The sequence below is a fragment of the Rhinopithecus bieti genome, unplaced genomic scaffold (genome assembly GCF_001698545.2).
Source record: "Rhinopithecus bieti isolate Rb0 unplaced genomic scaffold, ASM169854v2 scaffold_33330, whole genome shotgun sequence".
Classification (NCBI taxonomy): Eukaryota; Metazoa; Chordata; class Mammalia; order Primates; family Cercopithecidae; genus Rhinopithecus; species Rhinopithecus bieti.
The window spans coordinates 695,367-713,489 of record NW_016814059.1 but is presented as its reverse complement, the minus strand read 5'-3'; the positions used below and the strand labels follow the sequence as shown (position 1 = coordinate 713,489).

Below are 18,123 nucleotides of genomic sequence, written 5' to 3'. Positions count from 1 at the left end.
CCAGGCTCTGACGCTCGTCTGAGCCCTGTTCACAGCCTCTTCCTGTGAGTCAAAGGCTGTGGCTTCCTCATGCTCTGTCCAGAGGACATGGTTTTGCTCTTGCTTCCACCAGGGCCCAGAAGGGACCTGAGAATGCTCACCCACGCCATGCAGAGCCCCGGCCACCCTGCCCACCCGGCGTCAACGGCCTGTGAGGGTCAGCCCTGTGGTCCCGTGGTGTGAGGGCCCAGGCACTGCATACTGCCCCCGGGGTCTCTTCAGAGTCACAAATGCCTCTGCCTGCAGGACGACTGAGCTCCCATCTGTGCCCGGCCTCTGGAAGGTGTGGCTTCTTCAAGTTTCCATGGTCACAGAGCGGGGCACCCTGCAGGAGGTGCTGCTGGGCGCACAGGCGCACCCGACATCACTGTGGTCAGACAGCTGGGCCAGAGGACCACCACCAGCTGGCAGGCCACAGCACCCTTGTGTGCGGGGAGCAGTTGGGTGCGCTTTGGCGCTCCGTGTCCTGTGATTGGGAGCTGTGTTTATGGCATTTTGCAAATACTAATATGAACGGGCACCCAGTAAACACATCCAGTTAGAAAACGTTTTATGGACACGGAACGCTCCACTGTAACAGGCAGGCAGAAGCACTCCTTTCTCAGGCTCATCAAATGAACAGAAAACGGGGGACCTCTCCTCACCCCAGCCTGGCCCTGCGCTCCCCACTGGCCCCTGCGAGGCCCCTACCATGGCCCGCCTGGGAAATACAAACTACGAGAGGAACACGCAGGACACAGAAGGAGGCCAGACACACCCACACCTGTGCCTCCCAAGAGTGACCCCAGGACAGTGGGGCAGACAGAGGAGTCTAAACTGGCAGAAACAAGGGCTGGAGCCACACGTGATATTCGGACACAGATGGCACGCAGTTCTGGGGCCCGGCCATACGCCCTTCACCCATGACTCCACTCCCCCGGGTTCACCGGGCTGTGCACAGAGACTCTCTCGCTGACACGATGGCCACACGGCCTCTGTGTATGACTCCACTCCCCTGGGCTCACCGGGCTGTGCACAGAGACTCTCGCTGACACGATGGCCACACGGCCTCTGTGTATGACTCCACTCCCCCGGGTTCACGGGGCTGTGCACAGAGACTCTCTCACTGACGCGATACCACAGACAATTCATTACCTCCCTGGGGTTGCTTCCCGCATGCCAAAGGGGGAAGATCAAAGTCCTTGTCTGATAACAAAAACTCTACACATGCAAAATAAAACTAAAAAAAATGAAACAAAAGAGCTGAAGGTGGTCTAGAGTTAGGTCTTGGTGGAGGCCGCAGGCTCTGGAGACTGAAGAAACTCATAGGGGTCGTGGGTGACATCTGGCTGCTCCCCGACACTCAGGCGAGAAGGGCTTCCTGCAATTTTCAGAACACAGGACTTCAACACACAGGACAGACCCGCAGCACACGTGGGGCTCCTGGAGCCCAATGTCTGCTTCATGACCCACTGCCAGGGCTCAGGGACTCCCAGGACACAGAGGCACCTCTCACTCCCTGCCAGGGAGGGCTGTGTGTGGAGACCCTGGAGTGAGGGGTCGGCCCTGACCTGGCACACAGCACGGATGCTGCTCCTGAAGGAGAGAAAGCTCCTCGGCCAGGAGTCCCTCAGACACAGCCCAGACCCCAGGGCAGTTCCTCAAAGTCACACTGGGATATCAGGGGCCTCAGACTTTGACCCACAGCCCTCCAGAGCTTGCTCCATGCACTGTTTAGTTAACACCCTGACCGTAAGGTTAATGGGATCGAAATACTGGTCTTTTTCCAGGTGGTTGTAGCTAAACCTCTGCAGCTGAAAAACTGTCAAGATTCACTCTGTCCATGGAGTGATTCAGTGTTTACACGTGAGAACAACCCCCCACCACCCCACCACCAAAACCCCTACAGGACACACGGCCAAGGAAGCCATGCTCTCTCTCCAGCAGAAACACTGGAACCAGGGTCCACAGAGGACACAGGGGTGGACACAACTGGGGACGGAATCTGGCAGAAAGCCTGTAATCCAGCGTGCAGCCAGGCCAGCATCCCAGCTCCTGCTCCGGCTCTGTACCTGAGGCCGGGACGCTCCACTGTAACGCTGTGGAAACCGACCTCCACAACAGCACAGCTGCCTCTGCAGCCTCCAGCCTTTCCACAACGAAATGCTGCCCACTACCTTGTCTAGACGTCACATTGACCGTGCTGGGGTCTCTGGGGATGTGGCGTGGGTGGGGGCGTCTCACCCAGGTGGTGCTGGTCCCTCTCGGAGGTGTTGGACAGGGAGCTGAGGTTGGACGACGGCCGAGAGCCGCCGCGCTCTGCCTGTGCCTCGTGCAAGTCCTGCAGGAGCTTGGCTGTTTCATCCAAGTTCAAGTGGCTGTCGTCGGGGTCCAGCTCCTTCTTCACCTTCCCTGTGTAAACAGGACAAGACCCGACGTCGGCTAAGCTCAGCCGGCCCATCCACCCTAAGGCCAGGAGTGCACGGCCCGTCCAGATCTGACCTCTCTGCTAAGGACAATAATTGCTCTGGAAGCCGAGTGGACGAGCTCACGGCAGACAGGTGGACAGGCCTGGAGGACAGACATTGCCCTTAGCAGTGAGCGAAGGGAAGGCAGACACCCAGGGTCCTTTGCTCCAGCAAAGCATCAGACAAGACCCAGCACTGCACAGACCAAGTCATGTCACGCACAGACACTGTGGAGGGATGTGGCCACAACCCAGGATGGGCCTGGCGTGGCCGCTTCCCTGTCTCAACACCAAGGCCAGACAGCTGCGATGGAGCCGGTGCGAGAGGACTGCACGACCTCGGTACCCACCGCGCCCAGATCACTCGCTGGAGCAGGTTCCAGGCCATGAGGGACCCAGAACGTCCAACTGACACGTGGAAAGGACGAGCTCCCAGCCCACGCCTGAACCATGCACCAGACATGCCAAGAGCCTGCACACAGGTCTGTGGTCACCTGAGCCCCACCAGCCAGGGCCTCCAGTCAAGCCCTGGGAAAGGTGCAGCCAGACAGGGGACCAGCTTCACCCTCCCCCGGGGTGGCTCTGGGCTTACCCTGACAATGTCTGGGGAAGGTCCCACAGAGTCTAAGCCACTTCTCAAACTTTGAACAAAGGCTGCCAGGCCTCAAAGGTGTGTAAGCAGACCCATCACCCGACGGCGCCAACTACAAACTCCACCTGGTATCCAATAAACGATTCCCACGCACACAAAGGGGCAGGAAAACACAGCCCCAAAACAGGGGAGACTCAAAGCTGCGATCAGGGAATCAGCAGACAAAGTTTAAGAACGGTGACTACAGACATGCTCTGTAGAACCGGTAATGGGCAGAGGCTAGAACAGTTTGGAGAGCTTAAAGACAGGAAAATGAGGGAAAGTTTGGAACTTCCCAGAGACTTGCTGAATGGCTGTGATTCAAATGCTGATAGTGACATGGACAGTGAATTCCAGGCTGAGGTGGTCTCAGATGGAGATGAGGAACTCAATGGGAATGGGGGCAAAGGTCATTCTTGCTATGCTTTAGCAGAGACTGACAGCATTGTGGCCCTGCTCTAGAAATCTGTGGAGCTTTGAACTTGAGAGAGATGATTTAGGGCACCTGGTGGAAGAAATTTCTAAGCACTAAAGCGTTCAAGAGGTGACCTGGCTGCTTCTAAAAGCCTATGCTCGCTTGCATCAACAAAAAAATGACCTGAAACTGGAACTGACATTTAAAAGGGAAGCAGAGTGTCAAAGCTTGGAAAATTTGCAGCCCAGCCATGTGGTAGAAAAGAAAAAATCATTTTCTGGGGAGGAATTCAAGAAGGCTGCAGACATTACATAACTAAAGACGAGTCAAATGTTAATAGTCAAGACAATGGAGAAAATACCTCAGAGACATTTCAAAGACCTCTGTGCAGTTGCTGCTCAGGCAGGCCTGATGGTCTACGAGGGAAAGAAGGTTTCGTGGCCAGGCCCAGGGCCCCAATACTCTGTGAAGCATTGGGACATGGTGCCATGGTGCTCTGTGTTCCAGCCATGGCTAAAGGGACCAAGGTACAGCTTGGGCCAATGCTTCAGAGAGTGCAAGCCCCAAGCCTTGGGAGCTTCCACAAGGTGTTGGGTCTGTGGGAAGGCAGAAGGCAAGAGCTGAGGTTTGGGAACCTCCACCTAGATTTCAGAGGATGTATGGAAAAGCCACGGTGTCCGGGCAGAAGTCTGCTGCAGGGGCAGGGCCTTCACGGAGAACCTCTGCTAGGGCAGTGCAGGGGAGAAATGTGAGGTTGGAGGCCTCACCCCACACAGAGTCCCCACTGGGGCACTGCCCAGTGCAGCTGTGACAAAAGTGCGACCGTCCCCCAGACCCCAGAATGGTACATCTGACAGCCTGCACCATATCATCTGGAACAGCTACAAGCACTCAACACCAGTCTGGGAAAAGAGCCACAGGGGCTGTACCCTACAGAGTCACAAGGGCAGGGCTGCCCACGGCCATGGGAGCCCATCCCTTGCATCAGTGTGGCCTGGATGTGAGACAAGGAATCAAAGAAGATTATTTGGGGGCCTCCAGATGTAATGACTGCCCTGCTGGGTTTCAGATTTGCAGCCTGCAGCCCCTTTGTTTTAGCTGATTTCTCCCTCTGGGGATGGGTCTATTTACCCAATGCCTGTACCTAATCTGTATCTTGGAATTAACTCACTTGTTTTTGATGTTACAGGCTCACAGGCAGAAGGAACTTGCCTTATGTCTGAAAAGACTTTGGACTCTGGACTTCTGAGTTAATGCTGGAATGAGTTAAGACTTTGGGGCACCGTTGGGAAGGCATGATTGTGTTTTGCAATGTCAGAAGGACAAGAGATTTGAGAAGAGTCAGGGGCAGAATGATATAGTTTGGCTCTGTATTTCCGCCCACATCTCATGTTGAATTGTAATTCCCAATGTTAGGGGAGGGTCCTGGTGGAAGGATCATGGGGATGGATTTCCCCCTTGCTGTTCTCCGTTCTCATGACAGTGAGTGACTTCTCATGAGATCTGGTTGTTTAAAAGCACTTCCCCCTTTGCACTCTCTCCTGCTCTGCCATGTGAAGACACGCATGCTTCTCCTTCATCTTCTGCCATGACTGTAAGTTTCCTGATGCCTCTCAGCGAGGCCTCCCAGCCAGCCTGAGGAACTGTGAGTCAATTAAACCTCTTTCCTTCACCAATGACCAGTCTCAGGTGGTTCTTTACAACAGTGTGAGGACAGACTAACACACCACAGCACATCAGCACCAAGCTGCTGAAAAGTAGTAATAAGGTCAAAATCTCAGAAGCGCTGAGAAAAACAGCCACTGTGCAGAAAGGTGCTGTCACAGCAGCCTGGGGCCAGGGTCCCCTGGAAGGCGAGGCCAGTCACGGCTGGCGTCTGGGGTGACAATCCCGTGCTAGGGATTGTTCACAGCTCCAACGACAGGAACAGAGCGGTTTATGCTAAAGCTCACCTTCCCTCCGGGGTCTGGATTTTGGTACCTGCCTGGCAAGGGGGTGCCCTATGACCAGACCCCAGTGACCCTGGGCACCAAGTCTCTGATGAGCTTCCCTGGTGGGCATTTCACACGTGTTCTCACAGCTCACTCCTGGGAATTAAGCACGTCCCATGTGCCTCTGCTGGGAGTGGATCTTGGCCTCACACTGGATTCCCTTGGATGTCACCCACACTCTTGTCCCTCCTCTGCTGCCGTTGGCGCCCATTCCCTATACTAAATCATGGCCATAAGTGCCTGAACAGAGCCAGTGGAGACAGGTGGAATGTCACCATGGGAACCAGTGGGACCCATGGATCCAGGCTCCGCAAATGCCGCTGGAGGTCAGAACAGCTGGGAGGCGCTGCACAGGCAGCCTCCCAGGTGAGGGCTCAGTCTCCAGGACTGCCCCACCGGCTGATGCCAACTGAAAGCCCCNGTCCCTCCTCTGCTGCCGTTGGCGCCCATTCCCTATACTAAATCATGGCCATAAGTGCCTGAACAGAGCCAGTGGAGACAGGTGGAATGTCACCATGGGAACCAGTGGGACCCATGGATCCAGGCTCCACAAATGCCGCTGGAGGTCAGAACAGCTGGGAGGCGCTGCACAGGCAGCCTCCCAGGTGAGGGCTCAGTCTCCAGGACTGCCCCACCGGCTGATGCCAACTGAAAGCCCCAGGCTGTGGTCTGTGCTTCCAACTAACCAGCTACCAAGTCCTTACTTGTGGCGTTGCCACAAGTCCTTACTTGAGTTCTATGAATTTGCTAGAGTGACTCACAGAAGTCAAGGAAACATCTGTAAATGAAAAATAAAATGCTAAGCCCCACGGACTGAACGGACTCCCACTCTCGGCTAAGGGCACTCCAAAGTCAACCTGGAACATGAGTTCAGGCCATGATGTGAAGCGGGATTGGACTTGCCTCATTATCCCCCCTTTTGGAATTCAGGCACAGCTGACCCAGCATTAACATTAAAACAGAAATCTTAAGGCTGACAAAGCAGACTCTGTGGTAATAAGACACCAAATTCCAATCCAACTCCAGTACAGCATCACGTGTTAGACGGCAGGCCTTGAAAGAAATTGAGTATTTTATCTCAAAATATATGTCTTTGACATAGTTTGAAATGGCCCTGCAAAGCTGTCTCTTATGGGGAAAATCTACATTCTGTAGAGAATCTCCTCCCCCCTTCCAAGTCTCTTCCTGACCCAGGAGAGATTTAACTAAGAATCCGGTATCTTTCAGGGCCTGATAAGTGACGTTTGCCATCTACTCTATTCTTGTTTGTTTGTTTTTTTTTTTTTGAGATGGAGTCTCACTCTGTCGCCCGGGCTGGAGTGCAGTGGCCGGATCTCAGCTCACTGCAAGCTCCGCCTCCCGGGTTCACGCCATTCTCCTGCCTCAGCCTCCCGAGTAGCTGGGACCACAGGCACCCGCCACCTCGCCCGGCTAATTTTTTGTATTTTAGTAGAGACGGGGTTTCACCGTGTTAGCCAGGCTGGTCTCGATCTCCTGACCTCGGGATCCGCCCGTCTCGGCCTCCCAAAGTGCTGGGATTACAGGCTTGAGCCGCCGCACCCGGCCCACTCTATTCTTTTTGAAGCCTGCTACCTGAAGGCTTCATCTATGTGACAAGAACCTTGGCTTCTACAAACCCTTATCTTAAGCACGCACATTTCTTTCTGACTTCAGCTCTTCAGAGCTTAACCCTTTCAGCCAAACACCAATCAGGAAGTCTCTGAATCCACCGATGACCCGAAGTTCCTCACTTCAAGTTGTCCCGCCTTTCCAAAACGAACCAATGTAACACCTGACATGCACTGACCGATGTCCTCTGTCTCCCTAAAACACATCAAAACAAGCTGCAGACCAGGCCTCCTGGGCAAATGCTCTTGGGACCTCCTGGGACCATGTCACAGCCACAGTCTTCATATTTCACTCAGAAATAATCTCTCTAAATACTCTGCAGAATTTGACTCTTCTGTCGAAACACTCGGCTTACATTTACCCATTTATTATGCGGGGTGTCACCCAGGATATGGATCAGCCCCAGGTGGGAGCAATGCAAAAGGGAACCCGTGGGAAGGGGCTGCCTTCTTCCCAGGGCCTCCAGGCGTCCGGCAATGAGGAGGCTCCCAAGGGAACCCCAGCTTTTGGGATTTCACGGAGGCGGTAGGCAACACTGATGAAATCCACAGCCACTGGGGATCGGCCAGACCCCATCCTGAGGTTACCCAGGGGCTGCAACACTACTCATTAGCTTAAAAAAGACACTTAACACTCAGGAGATTCTAAGGGTTTTAGGAGCTATGGGCCAAAAACCTGTGACAAAGACCAAATACTGTAACAAAAGAGTTTCCTTGCATCCCTTTCTAGTCAGGAAGGGAGAAGAGGTGGAGGCCAAGTGCTTTCTTCCTCTCTCACACGTTCACCAGGTCCCGTGGGAAAGCCCCTGCTACAACTCACCCAGAGAGCTGAGCATGGAGATATCCACAGAGACGTCGGGATACGACTTCATCGACATGAAATCCAGAACAGAGCCACTGCTGTCTCCTAGGGCGTCCCCAACCTGTGGGGACAGACACGCATCAGGTGCAAATGAAACATCAAACGAAAAAAGAAATGTTACTTAATACTTGCTACTGAAATCACTCTAATTATTTGCTAAACGTGAATCCACCCCTCAGTAAGTGACAAGAACAACCCTGTTCACTGTGGCTGCTGTTCAAGGGACTGTCAGGATTGAGCTCATGACGCAAATCCACATCAAAGGAAAACCTACTCAGACCAACAATGCAAACCAATAATCCTTTGCTAACTTTCTGGGGCTCAAGAAATTGGGGAGAGACATTATGCAACGGGAAGACATACGGAATTTAAGGCACTATTTTTCAGGCGCTTCACAGAGCACACCACGTTCCCTTTCCCTTCCCAGCAAGGCGTGTCCTCAGGGCTAGACTTACAGCCACGCTAACGCACACTCTCTCATCAGCTCCCTGCAGCCCGGCCTCTGCCCTCGGACAGATGTTAAGGGGTCTCTCCAGGTTTCCAGGGACCTCAGACCAAAGCCCACGCCCGCTGACTCCCAGAGACACACGCCTGCCAGTCAGTAGGTGCAGCAGCCTGGGCTCACAGCACTGCCCCACTAAAACTGGCCCCAGAGCCCACTGTGCTTGGGACAACACCTGCTACTCACCAAGCAGGTCCCGAGCAGGCCCATCCTGCCCACCCCTTGCAAGAGTGTCCCATGAGGACAGCACCCAGCGGGGCCAAACGCTCTGAAACTACCATTTCTGAATTTGGAAGAACGTACTGCAGCTTCACACCACTCACCTCAAATCATGAAAAGAGCAGGAGAAACACTTGATCTTACTGATCAGAAACGGAATCCGTTTCTAAAGGCCATGATACATACAGTCCTTCCCACCTCAAAGGCTGGACACAACTTTCCCTATAACAATCCTAACATTAGGCTTGGACTTCCATGTTCAAAAACTCACCTTGGCTTCATCTGGAGGTTTCATGGGAACATTTCTTCTCTGCAAAGTAAATGAGGAGAGAAACTAGTTTTTCCAGAGTGAGTGTATAGAAATGGACAATTCACTGACATTACACACACGTAAAAACAGCTGGTGCACTTCTGCCAATTCTGCTCCCCAGTCACACCATCGTCATGGATTCAGGCTGGGGGTCCTGCAAAGCTTCTTCATCACCAGCCACTGACCCAACCACGGCCAGCCCACTCCTCAGCGCCAGGACCGTGTGCCGGGGAGAGCACTCCACGGGGTGAGATGGAGAGGACTGAGAGAGAGGACGCCGACGCTGTTTCAGCAGCCTCAGGTGGCTTCAAACAAAAGAAAAAAGATGTGCCTAGAAGCTATGGGCAGCTTAGGGTAAAAAGGGCCTGGTGGGTTCCACCTGGAATATGGCCAGGTGCCTGAGACTAGCTCGTGTCCTGCAGCAGTGGATTTACCCAAAGCTTCCTGGCCCTCCTTGCTTGGCGCCCTGCAAATATACGTCTCCTTTCTACCACAACAAAACCTCGGCGTGGGTGTCTGGGTTTCCTGCACCCGGCATGTGGACCCCAGTTCACCTGTAACAAGCACAGATAAAACCGTGCGGTCAAGGGACTGCCCACTCCTCAGGAGCCACGAGCCAAACGTTCTCAGAGCCTGCGCAGGACAGAGACTCATCCGAACTCCACTCACAGCAGAGCCTAAGCTGAAAAGTCAGGGCCCAAGAGCTCTCCAAAGGGCCACTCCTTAGTATGACGGCCACACGAACCCTAGAATAAGGCTGCCCTGGACCCACCCCAGACAAGCCCAGCATGATCAGGCCATCCACAAGTAACAACTGCCAAAATGATCCTCAATATTCTCTGGAAGAGGGCAAGAACCCAGATCAGCCTTGCCCAGCAGACATAACGTGAGCACACACCTCATTCTGAATGCTTTTTTTAATCTTTTTTTCTGAGACAGGGTCTTGCTCTATTGCCTAGAGTGCAGAGGTGCCTCCACCTACCGGCCTCAAGTGATCCTCCCACCTCAGCCTCCTGAGGAGCTGATCACAGGTGCACGCCACTGTACCCAGCTCTTAAAATTATAGCTGCCACATTAAAATTACTCTTAACATTCAATTAACTAATGCGTTTTACGTAGACAAATTTATTGAAAATGTGTTTATTCCAACATGTAGGCCATAAGAAATCGTTACTCATGTTTTTATGTATTTTTTTGTATTAGTTTTTTAAGATCTAGTTTGTAGCTCACACGTCACATCTAAATTCAGACTGGCCACATTCCAATTTCCCATCGGCTATATGAACAGCGCGTTTTTATCAGACAGCGAGGGTCTGGACTGTCCACCAGGTGCGTGCACAAAGGCCCACAGCTCCAAGTGCAGCAAAGTGGCAAACAGAAACAGAACCGGAAACGGCAGAGGTGACAGAGTCAGTGACTGAGGACTTCAAAAGCATCTGCAATTAATATGATGAACACGGCTTGAGGATGTAAGGGAAAACATACACATAACATGACAGAAGATACACAAAAGCAGCAAACAGAGCCCCAGCGGTGAGCAGCGAGGGGCAGCATCATCACTGAAAACTGAACTGGGGTAACAGGTTCAGGTGTGGCCAGAGAACAGGTCAGTGAACTTAGCCCACGGTATCAGAAACTAATCTGCACCTGCCTGGTGCAGCAGCAGTGTCCGGGCCATGTGAGATAACACGAGCTGTCCTCAGCGTGGCACAGTCCAGCAGGAGGAGGAAGAGGCAGTGGTGGAAAATGACATTTGAGTAATGGCTAAAAATCCTCCAAATATGATGAAAAATACAGACAGATCCAAGAAACAACAAATGCTAAGTAGAACACAAAGAAAAGCCCACCCAGGCACCTGGAAAATACAATGCTGAAAATCACTGATAAAGATAAAGGTTTAAAAGCTCCTAGAGCACCAGCCAGCACCCCGTCCTGCCGAGGGCCCAGGAGTGAGCAGCGAAGGCTCTGCGAGGCGCACGCTGCCTGCAGCATCTTCTTTTCTTTTCTTTAAACAACCTTTTAAAGATGTAAAAGACATTCTTGGTTTGTGGCCTGTACAAAAGCAGACTGCAGGTCAGATCTGGCCTATGGGCTGCAGTTTGCCAAAAAGACACATCACATGTGGAAAACAAAGATGAGAATGACTTCAGATGCTTTTTTATAGCAAAGATGCAAGTCAAATGTATTTTATAGTAGACAGGAAAAAAAGATCATCTAAATGAATTCCATAACCAGGGAAAATGAAGGTGAAATTAAGACTCTCAGACAAGCCAGTGCTGAGGGTTCACTGTCAGTAAGCCTGAACTACATGAAGTATTCTTTTAAATTCTTCAAGATGAAGGGAAGTGACAGAGATGAGAGATGAAGATGGAAATAGAGTTACAAAGTGCGCTGGGAGTGGTAAGCACACAGTCACGGTCTCTGGGGGACGCCCGCCCGTGCAGAGCAGCGCGCAGATCCTGACAAGGAGCCGGCAGCAGAGTCCCTGCGACAGCTCCTCATCCCTGACAGCCTGGTCAGGCCGCAGGCTCTTCCCACCAGCAGTACCCCAAGGGCACCTGCCCCTCCCCAATGCGAGTGCAGCCCACCTGCTTCAGCTGGAAGAGCGTCCTGGAGTGGTCTCCGCCTGTGATCTGGTCCAGGAGGTCATCCACCACTTTCTTGCTGTAGCTCCCAGCATCCTTCACAAACTCCTGCAGGCTAGAGGGGCCGCAGGAGAAGCATGCTGAAAGGCAGGCTGTGTGCTCCACGCCAAGCCCTTGCTGCCTGGCCCTCGCGGCGGCCCTGATCACAGAAGCCTGCCGTGCCAGTGCAGCTCCTCAGACAGTCCCTTGTGACCCTCCCAGGGCAGGTATTTTTGGGGGAGTGGCTGATAGTTTTCATTAGATTTTCAAAGTGCTCCATGATCCAAAAGGTTAAAAGATCTCTGGGGGGGAGGGGAGAACAGCATGAATACACACGCACACAGCCTAGAAACACGCATGCTGTGCTATTATTTGTAAAAGGACACTCCTATCTTTCCACTAGTTATGCGTTTAAATACACAAGTGGGTGCGGACGGAAGCACAGTGGCGGGCAGCGTCTGCCAGGGAGGAAGGGGCGCATGGGGCAGGGGTGGGCCGAGACTTCCAAGGTTCTCCTTTTAGTATCATCCTGACTCTTGGCCATATAAATGGAACAGCTTAAAAAGTAAAATATAACACAATTTAAAAAGTAGGCCAGGAACAAAAATGCGTAGTCTTAGAATCAAAGCAACGAGCAAGGGCCTCAGCAGGGCTCCCCAGACTCCAAAGACCTTCGCAGAGAGGAACAGGGATGGCTGCTGGTCAGAAGCTGAACCACGGTCACAGGAGGCAACAAGGAGACTCCACATCTTTGTTAAAACACCCACAGCCCAGGCCAGGCCAAGCTCAGCACGCGTAGTGTGCACAGGAGAAGCGCTCGGGGGCAGAGGATCTGGGTGTCTGTGCACCGAGGCTGGCGAGGGACCACGCAGCCCCACACCAGGCCCTAGAAGATGCTGCTACTACATTTGTGATTTTTGTATTATACTTTAGTCTGCCACAGCCTGAACTATGTCTCCTGCTCAAAGTGTGTAAGTTGAAATCCTGACCCGAGTGCCTCCAAATGTGACTATACTTGAGGCTGGGGCCTTTATGGCCTTCAGAGGTAACTGCAGTGACATGAGGCCATTAGGGTGGCCCTGATCCAATATGACCGGGGTCCTTGCACAACAGTCGGGTCTCCAGGAGAGCTGAGGACACAGGACGGCTCTGGGAAGGCACAGGGAGAAGACGGCACCTGCAGGCTCAGGAGAGAGGGCTTGGGAGGAACCAGCCCTGCCCACATCTTCATGGCAGACAGCAGCCCCCAGGACTAAGACCCCAGTCTGTGGCGCTTTGTCACTACAGCCTGGGCTGGCACAGCCACTTAAGAAGCACAATTCAACACCATCCAGTGTGCTGAACACACCCCCAACCCCTTCACAAGCTACGCCCTGATCACCGCCTTCTTGCAATTCTGAGTTACCCAAATTTCAGGACTGGCCTGTGGCAGACCTGGGTGGGTGACTGAAAGCAACAGGAAGACCTGAGCTGCCATGTGGAAGGCTGCGGGATGGCTCTCTCCCCACCTGCACACATGAGGGACTCTGGGTCCTACACCAGGATGCAGCTCAAGCCGCACAGCAGCCAAGGGCTCCCCGGGGCCGACACTTGCCTTAGCGCACACTGCACGCCTGTCTCATCTCCGTAGGCTGAATACAGCAGCTCCATCTCGTCCGACTTCAAGTCACCAAATACTGAATTATTCTGCATCGAAAGCGCAGTAGTGGCACTGGAGAGAAAGGTGACTGGGAGGTAGAGGAGAAAGACAGCATCACTGGACTCACTGGAAGGACTTGGTATGCATGCCCCATCCCACTTCTCCAGGGGCTGAGGGACCGCCTGGCTGGCAGTCAGCATCCCAGTCACGCCTCACTTGCTCTCCACAAAATTCTCGCTCCTGAGTGTAAGTTTTCCACGTGTAACCAGCAGGGGTATAATTCACCACCCCTCGTTTCACTTCTGCAGGCCAAAGACCGCAGGGAAATGAGCTCTCTGCAAAGGGGTGAGCTCCACAAGTAAAAGAGCTGCGTGGAGACATGGGCAGAGGGCACCGTCCATCAGTGTGGAGGATCCCAACCAACACACACCGCAGGGAGCACGCCGGCCCAGGGCCAGCTCTCGCTGCGGGGGACGCGGGCCGGGTGTGCTGTGCGGAGTCCCGTAGGGCGTGAAGCAGCACCCCTGGCGTCTCCCCAGCAGATGCCGCAGCAGCCCCACCCCACTGGGGCCGTCAACACGTTTCCAGACACTGCCAAACGTCCCCAGGGACAAAAGTGTTGCGGTTGAGAACTGTGTTAGAGGATGAGAACGAGGAGTGTGTCAAACACAACGAAAAAAGTATCAACAACCATAATGGCCCCAAAAGGAAGAAGGGAGCGGGGGCTGATGAAGGCAAGTGGTCAAGGCAAGAGGATCCTTCCCTGTGGAGGGGGTCCTTTAACAGGAGACCCAGACCAGGCAAAATTCCAACACCTGGAGCTGGAGGAAAGAACATTCCAGAAAGGAGGAAGCTCTTGGGCCAAGGCCATGGTTTGGAGGGAAGAGGGAGCTGTCCCATTAGCAGATGGTGTGAGTGGCTGAAGGAGAAAGGGCCGGCAGGAACAGTGTCCACGCAGCTGTCTGCACAGAAGGGACCCAGCAGAGGCGGAGAAGTGGAGGGTGGGGCCGTCCGGGAGGTCCCAGCAGCAGCACAGCCAGGAGACAGCCGTGCAGACGGAGAGGAGAACACACAGGCCAGACCCAAGGCCCAGGGGCCACACATTCTGATTCCCGAAAGGATGTTCAGTAAACGTGACAGGGACAGAAACACAAGGACGGCACAGCACTGACCAAGGTGAAGTCCAGCGACGCAACCAAGGTGCCCGCTGTGTGTGTCCCCAGCAAATCATCCAACACAAGTTTTATTCCTGTCACTGTAACTGATCTCAATCCTACCCATGTGAAAATAGGAATCCAGGCAAGTGAGGAAACCCTGAGGCAGGAATCAGCAGCATTTGCCATCACTCCCCTAAACCCTGCTCCAGCCGGCTCCTGGGACAGGACTACGGATTTACCTTTGTTTCTTCTCTCGTCTTTGAAGCCCAGCGTGGTGAAGCCTGGGAGCAGCTTACTGGAGAGCGAGCTCAAGTCCACCGGGTGGGTCTCCTCCTCTGCAACACGGACATGGCGGGCCGTGAGCGGCAGGCGTGACCCCAACGCGGTGCCCCGTGCAGTGCCACGAGCCCTTTCTTCTACATCACAGTGGATTTGATTGGTGGGAGTGGAGGGATTTTAGAATGATCACCTGAAAATGAATTTGCAAAAGCCAACTACCATTCTCAAAACTAACTGCATTTCAATTTCATTTCTTTATCACCCCAAAGTCAACACAATAAAAAATATCGCATCTTAGGCCACCACATCAGCAATACTTTGAGAACATTTTCAAATGATTACTCAACAACTCCAAGAAGAAATCTTGTCCTATGTGCTCTAACAGCGAAACGGTGGCGGGTGCAGCCGGAGAGCACGAATCTGACAGCACGTCTGCCACGCTCAAGTCACCATCCACACACCACTCATGGCATCAGAGCAGGAGTTCCTCAGTTCCCAACCGTTACGTCGGTCTCAACACTCTCTTACACTAAATATGGATCAACAGTCTATCCTCTTTATGAAAATAAGCTGGAGATTAAATACATCAACCAGTTTATATTCTTCACACACTGGAGAAAACCACACTGGCATGTTGGAGCTGGGTGAAAGACCACCAGCAGGCATGCGGGTGTGAGTGAGGGAAGCGGAAAATCTAAAGGCAACCCTTGCCAGGCTGCGTGTTCCTCGTGTGAGCCTGCGTGTGCGTTTCAAACTCAAGTGTGTCACACTTTTATTCAAAGGACAAGCCTCTTCATTACTTCCAGGCCAAGAAAGCGCCCCGACGGGCTGGACAGGCCTAGTGCGCGCCATCCTTCAATGCTATCCTGGACATAATCATCTAACAGCTCTTTTTTTTCTAAGACTGCTTTCCAGATTCAAGGAGCAAGGTGGGCCAGCACTCTGGTCTTTGCTGAAGACAAAGCTCCGGATGTGAACCCTTCCTGATGCTACTGAGGTTCGGCCTTAAAGGCCTCTCGGCAGCTTTTCAGGAACGTGGCTCGAGGCCCCCTGCTCCCAAGGAGCCCTGACCGAGGTCTGACCAGCACCCCAGCCCTGCGAGACGGCCATTCACGCCTCCACTCGGAGCACGTGTCACGTCGGGGTATGCGCAGGGACGGGAAGCCGGGCAGCTTCTCAGGAACGTGGCTCGAGTCCCCCTGCTCCCAAGGAGCCCTGACCGAGGTCTGACCAGCACCCCGGCCCTGCGAGACGGCCGTCCACGCCTCCACTCAGAGCACGTGTCACGTCGGGGTGTGCGCAGGGACGGGAAGCCGGGCAGCTTCTCATGCTGCCCCCTGGCCAATGGCTCGGCTTTTCATCACAGAACATGAATGGAGGCCCGAAAAACAGTGTACAGATAGCAGAAAGCCAGCCCCGAGTGGGCACCCACCATCAGCGTCCGGCTCGGCCGTGTTGACCACGCTGTAGAGCAGGCTCCCGTCCCCGTTCCTCTTCAGATAGCCCATCTGGAAGGAAGCACTGCCTCAGTGTCTGTCCCTCAGGAGGGGCAGCGCAGCACAAATGAAACGAAGGCCAGCAAGCAGGGCTTAATGGGGGTAAAATCAAGTGTGTCCAAGAACAAACGCCAGAGGGCCCCTCACGGTATTCCCTGGAATTTGACTCACCGGCAACAGCAGAGTCAACACAGGCATGAGGAGAACTCTTAGGCTCCCCATGGCCCTGCTAAAGGGGGTACAGCTGAAACAAAACCTTCACCCACAAGCATTTAAAACTGCTTAGGAGCCTTGACAAAGGGAATGGTCGGCAGGTCAGCATGGCACTGCCCTGACGGCGGGCAGCTCTGGCTCTCAAGCATGTGCAGTACTGCTTTTCATTTAAAAACCCGCCACCCACACCCCAGTTCTGTGTACAGGCCATCAGGAGGATCCAGGCAGAGGAGGCACTGGTGTGTGCAGACATGGGGGTCAAGGGGGAAGACGGCTGCCATGCAGGGGCTGGCTGGGCTCCAGGGCAAGGGCCATGTCCATGCTGTGGGCAGGGCAGCCACCTGGCCTGAAAGGAGCCAGATGTTTGTGTGGGGGCAGCTTCCCACCGCCGACCCAGGCAAAGTATCAGAGCCCACAGGGTGGCCAGGGCCCTGGGGAAGAGGTGGAAGATCAGGTACAATGGGACACGGATTTGATACACAGATTAGGGAGTCAGGTCCTCACGGTGCAGATACAAAACTGAAAGGGAAGAAGTGGGGTGGACCCATGGAGCAGGATGAAACTGGAAGTTTCACTGTAAAAACAGTTTTCAACACATGTAAACACAGGTGCCAACAGAATCCGTCTGCACGGTGTTCACATATGTGGTGCAGACACGTGCACAGGCATTTCCCAGCTCTATCTGCAGAGAGGGCTTCACCCAGCACCCACGTCTTGGCTTCTAAACAAGGCTCTCTAGTAAAGAAACCAGGGCTCCTTGGAGAATGTGGCAATTCCAAGGCTGAAGCACAGAGTGCAGAACAAGGCTGTCCAAAAGAACTACAGTGCAAGCCACGTAGACCACAATCTCCAACAGGCAAGCCATGCAAACAACTTCCCAACATGAGCCACACAAACCATAACTTCCCAACACAACCCACGCAGACCACAGCAACTTTTCAACGCACGTGCCACGCAAACCACAACCTCCCAACACACAAGCCACGCAGACCACAACCTCCCAACACACGACCCACGCAGACCGCAACCTCCCAACACACGACCCACGCAGACCGCAACCTCCCAACACACGACCCACGCAGACCGCAACCTCCCAACACACAAGCCACGCAGACCACAACCTCCCAACACGTGAGCCACGCATACCACAACCTCCCAACATGCGAGCCACGCAGACCACAACCCCCCAAACACGCGAGCCACGCAGACCACAATCTCCCAGCAAATGAGCCACGCAGACTACTGCAACTTCCCAGCAGGCGCAGGCAAACAGAAGCAGACGCCTCTGAAATGCCCCCACTTCAGCATTCTTTACATCCCACCCCATGTGCATTTTGAAGACTTACTATGAAAAAATACCATAGTTTAAGTTAATGTTTTCTACAGACTACTTGTTGAAACAAAACGTTGGATATAGAAGTGAAATAAAACCTGCCGGGATTAATGTCACCTGCATTGCTCTACTTCTCTTATCAGGGCTAGTAGAAAGCCTGAGACTGCAGACAGCCTGTGCTCTGTTTCCATTGGAGACACTGGGTCTAGAACGTCTCCTGCCAGAAAGGAGAGTGCAGTCAGCTGAGTGGGCTCCACCACTACACAGACCATCCATGGCAGGAGCCACGGGAACAGGGTCAGTGGCCTATCATGGACCATCTGTCGGATCCAACACCAG

At 53.5% G+C, this 18,123-nt stretch overlaps 1 protein-coding gene across 11 annotated transcripts in view; it reads right to left on the bottom strand.

The window, feature by feature from the left end:
• Nucleotides 1–572: 572 nt before the first annotated feature.
• Nucleotides 573–18,123, bottom strand: part of BRD9 (bromodomain containing 9) — a 27,632-nt gene continuing 10,081 nt past the window's right edge. For 6 of the 11 annotated variants that reach the window (XM_017849558.1, XM_017849560.1, XM_017849559.1 and 3 more), the window contains 8 exons: nt 16,175–16,250; nt 14,703–14,879; nt 13,262–13,394; nt 11,632–11,743; nt 9,005–9,043; nt 7,971–8,073; nt 2,263–2,430; nt 573–1,399 (listed from right to left, as the gene is read on the bottom strand). In XM_017849558.1, coding sequence (XP_017705047.1) covers nt 1,299–1,399; nt 2,263–2,430; nt 7,971–8,073; nt 9,005–9,043; nt 11,632–11,743; nt 13,262–13,394; nt 14,703–14,879; nt 16,175–16,250 — 909 coding nt within the window. In that variant the 3' untranslated portion in view covers nt 573–1,298. The remainder of the gene's footprint in view (nt 1,400–2,262; nt 2,431–7,970; nt 8,074–9,004; nt 9,044–11,631; nt 11,744–13,261; nt 13,395–14,702; nt 14,880–16,174; nt 16,251–18,123) is intronic. The other 5 variants (XM_017849562.1, XM_017849565.1, XM_017849566.1 and 2 more) reach the window with 1 other exon arrangement.